Source organism: Arachis ipaensis, chromosome B07 (genome assembly GCF_000816755.2).
Source record: "Arachis ipaensis cultivar K30076 chromosome B07, Araip1.1, whole genome shotgun sequence".
Taxonomy (NCBI): Eukaryota; Viridiplantae; Streptophyta; class Magnoliopsida; order Fabales; family Fabaceae; genus Arachis; species Arachis ipaensis.
The window spans coordinates 18,973,547-18,980,734 of record NC_029791.2 but is presented as its reverse complement, the minus strand read 5'-3'; the positions used below and the strand labels follow the sequence as shown (position 1 = coordinate 18,980,734).

General features: G+C 31.5%; 2 protein-coding genes and 1 long non-coding RNA gene across 4 annotated transcripts; all 3 read right to left on the bottom strand.

The window, feature by feature from the left end:
- LOC107606845 (replication protein A 70 kDa DNA-binding subunit-like) lies at window positions 1-2,450 on the bottom strand. 2 transcript variants are annotated; one of them, XM_021107451.1, is made up of 8 exons: window positions 2,162-2,450; window positions 1,954-2,050; window positions 1,746-1,864; window positions 1,092-1,176; window positions 888-1,002; window positions 657-811; window positions 145-262; window positions 1-51 (listed from the first exon to the last, which is right to left on the bottom strand). In XM_021107451.1, exons 1-7 carry the CDS (start codon window positions 2,418-2,420, stop codon window positions 175-177), a joined length of 918 nt encoding a protein of 305 aa, XP_020963110.1. In that variant the 5' UTR covers window positions 2,421-2,450; the 3' UTR covers window positions 1-51; window positions 145-174. The 2 variants fall into 2 exon arrangements, with proteins under 2 accessions (XP_020963110.1, XP_020963111.1); XM_021107452.1 differs by lacking the exon at window positions 1-51 and having other exon boundaries at window positions 144-262.
- Window positions 3,186-3,916, bottom strand: LOC110264894. The gene is made up of 2 exons (XR_002351218.1): window positions 3,545-3,916; window positions 3,186-3,311 (listed from the first exon to the last, which is right to left on the bottom strand). It is a non-coding gene; the product is annotated as an uncharacterized LOC110264894 (long non-coding RNA).
- LOC107606844 lies at window positions 4,656-6,188 on the bottom strand. Its single transcript, XM_021107453.1, has 4 exons — window positions 5,470-6,188; window positions 5,184-5,366; window positions 5,016-5,081; window positions 4,656-4,902 (listed from the first exon to the last, which is right to left on the bottom strand). Exons 2-4 carry the CDS (start codon window positions 5,286-5,288, stop codon window positions 4,753-4,755), a joined length of 321 nt encoding a protein of 106 aa, XP_020963112.1. The 5' UTR covers window positions 5,289-5,366; window positions 5,470-6,188; the 3' UTR covers window positions 4,656-4,752.

The following is a 7,188-nucleotide window of genomic DNA, read 5'->3' as shown; positions in this document are numbered from 1 at the left end:
AAGGAAAAACTCATTAAAACCAGTAGGATCTTTGCTTGCTTTCCCTTTTTCCTACACCAAAAATTTTACATTTATATCGTTTTAAATAAACAAACATATCTTATTGACAATCATAACGTGTTCAACGAAATTGGTTTCACGTACATTCAACTCTTTCACCATCTCAGTACAGGTTCATCCGAATAGTGCTGCGACCTCTTTATCGAACACAACAAAGTTCGTTGTACCAGTACCATCAAAAACCAACAAATTCAATTTATACCTGTTTTTTTTTTAATTCAAAAACATCAATTAACACCTGGCCTATCACCCTTTAGTTACAACAAAATCATAAAAATGATATTCAACATAATTTAGATGCTCAAACACAATTTTTTTTTAGATTTATCAGTTTTCTAGATTTTAGCCTAGCAAAGGAGACTTTGGTATAAAAGTGTTGTAGTTATATGAATTTTTTTCTGTGCACTCTATCTTTGTTTGCCAGCTTTTTTTTGTGGCTAAACCAGATTTCCATCGACCAAAGCAGTTTTTGTTTTTAATAAATATTAGTATTAAGCCAGATATTGCTAAATCATTAAAAATCAACATAATCAATTAGTTAACTATATTGCATTTTTATGAAAAGATTGCACAAATAAATCTAATTAGAGTAATACCTGTCAACCACATTATTCACGTCCCTATTACAGCCATCGCAGAAGTATTCATCCGCATTAGCTTCTGCCTTCACGCTGCAAACACATGATTTATACCACCAACTTGGAACGGGTTCAACATCAAGAACAGTGGCCCGAACAACATAGAATCCAACCTATATAGGAACAGTTTGAAAGTTTTAAAAAAAAATTAACCAAACGAAAAAAATTAGTTTTATATAAAGCACTCACATCCGCAGCAGCACGTAACTCCTTTATTGTCTTCCTCCCAATAGAATATAAAACTTCATCTTCATCAAGATATGCTGATTTGCCAGAAACCACAGACAGGTACTGCGAGATCTCTCTATAGTACACACTACTTATCAATCACGATGCCACAAAAATACAGCCAATATGCACAACCATAAATAATTCACAATATTGTTACAATACCTTTTTCGAAGCATCAAAGCCTCAGGAATATCTGGATTTATCAAGAGTCTAGTACCATACATAATGTTCTGCACAATATTGGTACCTATATATAACAATCATTGTTTAAATGAGTTGTACAATTATACATGACAGAAGAATTATCGAATGGAAGGTAACCAAAAGTGTATTTAGATTTAAAAAAATAACTATAACCTACCGTGAACCTAATTAATTATTAAAACTTTTTATTTTAGCAATGACATATTAAAAAAATATTCAATGCAAATATAAAATAATAAAAAGTATTATATAATAACAGAAATATAGTTTAAAATTATATATTGATTAATTAATTCTCGAGTAATTCAACATAGGATTTACAATCAACGAAGAAAAAAAAACTGCTGATACCTCGTTTATCCAATTTTATATAATAATAGTTTGTATCACTTCAACCAATTAAATTTTAGAAATTAAAAACAAAAAAGAGAATTTCCAATGATATTTAAAAAAATCTCTACTTATCTCAACTGTTTTTACTATATGAAAATATTGATGGCATAATCTTCCTTCTAATGACAACCTTTCATGAGCCACCCATTTTGCATCTCAATAATTAGTAGAAATAGTTACAATAAGAATATAATCATTTGATAGTAATCAAATACTCACGTAAATTTTTTACTCTTGCAAATTGAAAAATAACTATTGGCAGTTGTTGATCGCCCGATGCTAGAAAATCCTTGATCCGGTCCACCATCTCTCCAAGAACAACAATATTAAGCCGTAAACTGTATAGAAATGCAAATTATTTAGAAAATAAAAGATTACTTATTTAAACATATTAAGTGGTGAGTAAGGATTGTTGGAAAAAACGCACCCGTCATTCTCAATATGAATGACCATCATGTTAATAAGTTTACCATCGTTCATGTATTTCCTCTCACCCTCCACGCCGGCCATAACTCCAGCAACGTCTTAAATAAATATCAAACAGAAAAATGTACCCAAATCACACCTTTTAGTGATATTTTGTCATAATTAAAAAAAAAATCAACTTGTGTACTTGCCATAAATTATACACTTACCAACCAAAAAAGGATGATGAGGAGAGTATCCCATAATTTCCCTAAAAGGAACTAACTTAATACCATATAACGGTATTGCATCACAGAAAGAGGGTAAGACAGTAGTTCTATCTTGAAAAAATAACCGAAATTGATGCGATGTTGTGCGATACAACCCACAGTTGTTGTTAACTCCAAAATATGTAAAAACATACACAGTTCCTTCCGATATCAATGACTCGAACACAGATATCAAATCCTCACCTACAGAAGCATGCATAGTTGTTCCCTATTTTTTCACAAAGAAAAAAATTTTATTATTCACTTTCTATAGGATCTCATTGTGGCATGACTTCATCATATTGAAGATAAAGTTGCTTCATATATATTAAAAATAAAAATATAAAATACTGTTAATAAATAGTTATGGCCTAGAATTAATATATATCGGTCCCATGTCATAATTGTTTAAAACTTGTGCCATCTTCTTCGTGAACCACTCCTATTTTTGAATATTTTTCTGATCTCTAAACAACTTCATGAATCAAAATTTTTCTCTAAATCTCGATCTTAAGGGGGGGAGGAGGGAAAATATATGTATCAGAAAAATCAATAATATATACGTGTACAGTAATACATATAAAGAAAGATATTGTATTATTTTATTTCGAAAAAAATCTCATAATTTTATTGTTATTTTCTAAACCATGTATCATACGTAGCAAATTTAAGATAATTTTATCCAAATCATATGCCTTTTTTATGAGCTTAAATTATTAGAAAAAATAATTTTATAACATAGTATCATATTTTTTATAATTTAAAATTTGAGGTATTGATTTTTATTGAATCCAAAAAAAATATTGCAACATAAGACAAATAAAAAAAATAATATATAAGATTTAAACAAAATAAAAAAATTACGTGAAAAGACGTATTAAAAGAGGAATCAATTGTATGATAAATTTAATTATATATGGGTCGCATGCAATTTGGGATTAGGGTTTTAAATTACATATATTAATGAATTAGTTCAGAGACTTACCATGGTTACAACCAAGGTTCTGAGAACAGGGAAAGGACCCAAGAAAGGATCCATCGGGAAGCTGTTGTTAGGACTGGGCATGTTTGTGTGCAAGTGTTTCAAGTTATTGGTTTTTTTCTCTATAATCTAAAACACAAAACATACAACGGTGAGCTGAATAATCAAATAATAATCTACAAATTTTACAAAAACACAAAGCAGCAGCAGTACAACAGATCCAGAACCCCAAAATCAAATAATCATTCAACGATTTCAACAAAACAAAATCCTATAATCATTCAATAATTTGTTGATTTTAGAAGAGAGATCCAGAGAATAAAATGAAAATCGAAGAATAGGTGCACACCAAAGCCACTGACCTTTGAGATAATGACGCCGAGACGACAGCGACAAGACGACCGCGAGCAACAGGAAGAATCCGACGGAGGATGGGCGCCGAGTGATGAAGAAGACATCAAATAGGGGATCTGACCTGGAAAAACACCGACAGTACAAAGAGAAACTCTTCGGACAGCCACGGACGGCGGCAACCGGTCACTCCGTTTGGCGGCAGTGGAGGCTAGCTAGGGTTTTCTCTTCTTGTTATCTTTGAATGAAAGAATGAATAAAGGTAACAAAAGAGAGGAGGGAGACCAGCATGCAGTAAGTGTTATTCCTTTTTTGTTTTCTTTTGTTTTATTTATCTATTCTAATTTATAAAAGTAACAAAAGAGAGGAGGGAGACCAGCTAACGTGTTCTTGTTTTCTTTTGTTTTCTTTATTTATTCTAATTCCCTTTCTGTTTTCTTTATTCTAATTCCCTTTTTATTTTCTTTTGTTTTCTCTATTCATTCTAATTTATAAAGAGACTACTTGTGATTGATCAGATTCTCTACACTTATTTTGATAAACGAAAAAATTGATTAAAAAAAGTTCTCATTTCTGTTCATTGAATAGATTCTATCTATTTTAAAATAATTGTTGTTTTAATTTTAATTTTTAGATTCATTAAAAAATTAAAATATGCATTTTAAATTAAAATAAAAGCCATACCTATTTTAAAACTGAAGAAGTATATGATAATGATAATAATAATGATGATGAATGAGCAAATAATTTCAGTAATGCATGATTTATTCCCAAGTTCTCAAAGTAATAATCATATCCATGAGAGAGGGGATTCCAATGCAAGGTTCAAGATATTCCAAAACCAAACATGTTGTGCATAGTTGAATCTCACTCAACTCTCCTTGCAATTGCCAACATATTATCACCACCACCAATATTACACTTATTTCTTCAACGGACTTTCATTTTTTTATATAATTATTTAAATACTAATAATAACAATAACTATTTATTAAAAGAAAACACACTCAAAATCTTGGATTAAATAAACAAATATACGAAACAACTCTTGTATCAAGTTATAAGAGATAAATTAATGTCAACACAAAAATTCTGAAAAATAAACTGCTCATATATTGTAGATCCTAATAACTCTCAAACAACCATAGTTCATTCAAATAATAGTTTAAATAAATTATTCTCCTATATTTTAAATCGAACTGTGTAGAGGCGTGTTGATTTAGTCCTCCCCCACAACCCACTTCCCTTTCTTAGATTTGGATGAAACTGACTCCTCTCCAATCTCTTCAATATGTTTCTTAGCTCCGAGAATCTTAGAATTATGTTTCTCATCAACTGCAGGAGATGGAGTTGGCTCACTCTCACAAGCCTGGGATATGCCATCATGTACCAATAAATATAAGAATAATAATATTTTAATTACTATGTAAAAATTAATAACATCACTGTAACAATTTAAATTGGAAATCATTTGACACAAACCTTAGAAGTGTTGTATGGACCAGTAGACAAACTCAATAGTTCAGAATTTTCATGGGACAAAAGGCCCTACAAAACAATTGATTCAATAAAAAGATATCATCAAAATCTAGTTGATCTGTTTTTCTAATACAAAAACAAAAGAAAAAGTTATTAGACAGAGGGGATTACAGTGTCGGGATTGTATTTATCCAAGAAGGCAGAGACCAGAGAATTCTCATTAGTCATTCTCAGCACATGAATCGCATATGGTTCATAAGAGTTCAGATTCCTCATCTTGAGTTGCACTTTGAAGATGAACTTAATATCCCTAAGCTTATTAATCTCTTCGGGACAGGAATTTTTCTCAACACCCTTCACAGTTAGGGAAAAAAAACTTCATTCATGCTCTCATAAGTAATAAAAATTAAGGTATAGTCCAGACTATTAACACAAAAAAATGAATATGACATCAAACCTTAGTCACACAAGACTGCCTAAGGTCCTTAGCAGAAACTCCAAGAAACTTTGCAGCTTCTCCATCGAACAAAACAAAAGAGGCAGCATCGGTGTGGTCTATCACCCTTATGTGGATGATGTACCTATTATTCACCAAAAAATATATAATCCAAGAACAACACACTACATAAATCTTACCAATAATCAGTGTCTATACTATGCTATTACTGAATTGGATGCAAATAATTTTTTAATAGCTTACCCAAGAGTCTCCATCCCACAAGGAAGAATAAAACGTATCAAATGGAATTAAAAAAATCTAAAAGCAAGTGACCCCGTGAACAAATCAAAGCTAAATAAACCAGTAGCCAATAAATTTTTTTATATTTCCCTTGTGAATCAGAATCCAAAAACACAGAAATAGCAAGCCACAAAAGTAACTTTGCAATGTGATTTCAATAATAGTTAATCTAAATCTCCAACCCCACATTCACACAATTATCACCGACTGACCATAACAAAAGCAAAAATTATGAGCAGTGCCTTTTAATTAAAAAAAAATTACTAATCAAGTAGAATTTTACAACATGTAATCAAGAAAAAAATAATAATCATGAACAGTGTAAAACTTCACATCAAACTCAAAAACAACACATAAGATTCTATATTCGATCTGGAAACTCAGAAAGGGGAATTATCCAAGAGTCTTCATCCCACAAGCGAGAATAGTTTAAAATAATCCTTATTATATATAATTCATAAAAAATGTTATAAAAATACCTATTAGAATAATAATAATTTAATAGTGTATGAGCAAAGACAAATAAAAAAAATATATAAGATTTAGACAAAACAAAAAAAATTAAGTGAAAAGACGTATTAAAAATAGGATCAATTGTATGATAAAATTAGTTACATATGGGTCGCATGCAATTTGGGATTAGGGTTTTAAATTACATACATTGATTAATTAGTTTAGAGACTTACCATGATTACAGCCAAGGTTCTGAGAACAGGGGAAGGACCCAACCAAGGATTCATTGGGAAGCTGCTGTTAGGACTGGGCATGTTTGTGTGCAAGTGTTCCAAGTAATTGGTTTTTTTTGTTCCGTGTAATCTAAAACACAAAACACACAAAGCAGCATCAGTACAACAGAGCCAGAACTCATAAATCAAATAATCGTTCAAAGATTTCAGCAAAACGCAAAACCCTATAATCATTCAATAAATTGTTGATTTCAGAACAGAAATTCAGAGAATAAAATGAAAATCGAAGAACAGGTGCACACCAAAGCCACTGACCTTCGAGATAATGACGCCGAGACGACGGCGACAAAGCGACCACGAGCAACAGGAAGAATCAGACCCAGGATGGGCGCCGAGTGATGAAGAAGACATCAAATAGGGGATCTGACTTGGAAAACACCGACAGTACATAAGAAAGACTCCTCGGACAGCCACGGACGGCGGCAACCAGTCACTCCGTTCGGCGGCGGAGGCTAGCTAGGGTTTTTCCTTTTTGTTTTCTTTGAATGAAGAAATGACTGAAAGTAAGAAAAGAGAAGAGGAAGACCAGCAATCAGTAACGCACCGACATCGCATTAGGCAAACCGAATGTATACCGGTCCGGTCCAATTAATGTATTTAAGTCAAAGGATTATAAATTAATGTATTATAAATTAATGTTAATTGATATGTAGTAGATAAACCAATTTAATTAGAATAAATAACAATTTAT

Coding starts and splice junctions, on each gene's coding strand:
- LOC107606845 (XM_021107451.1), bottom strand. CDS start 2,420: ATGCATGCTTCTGTAGGTGAGGATTTGATATCTGTGTTCGAGTCATTG. Junction 1,177..1,745: donor TGCAAGAGTAAAAAATTTAC/GTGAGTATTTGA, acceptor TGTTATATATAG/GTACCAATATTGTGCAGAAC. Junction 263..656: donor GTGAATAATGTGGTTGACAG/GTATTACTCTAA, acceptor AAAAAAAAACAG/GTATAAATTGAATTTGTTGG.
- LOC107606844 (XM_021107453.1), bottom strand. CDS start 5,288: ATGAGGAATCTGAACTCTTATGAACCATATGCGATTCATGTGCTGAGA. Junction 5,082..5,183: donor ATAAATACAATCCCGACACT/GTAATCCCCTCT, acceptor ATTGTTTTGTAG/GGCCTTTTGTCCCATGAAAA. Junction 4,903..5,015: donor GTCCATACAACACTTCTAAG/GTTTGTGTCAAA, acceptor GGCATATCCCAG/GCTTGTGAGAGTGAGCCAAC.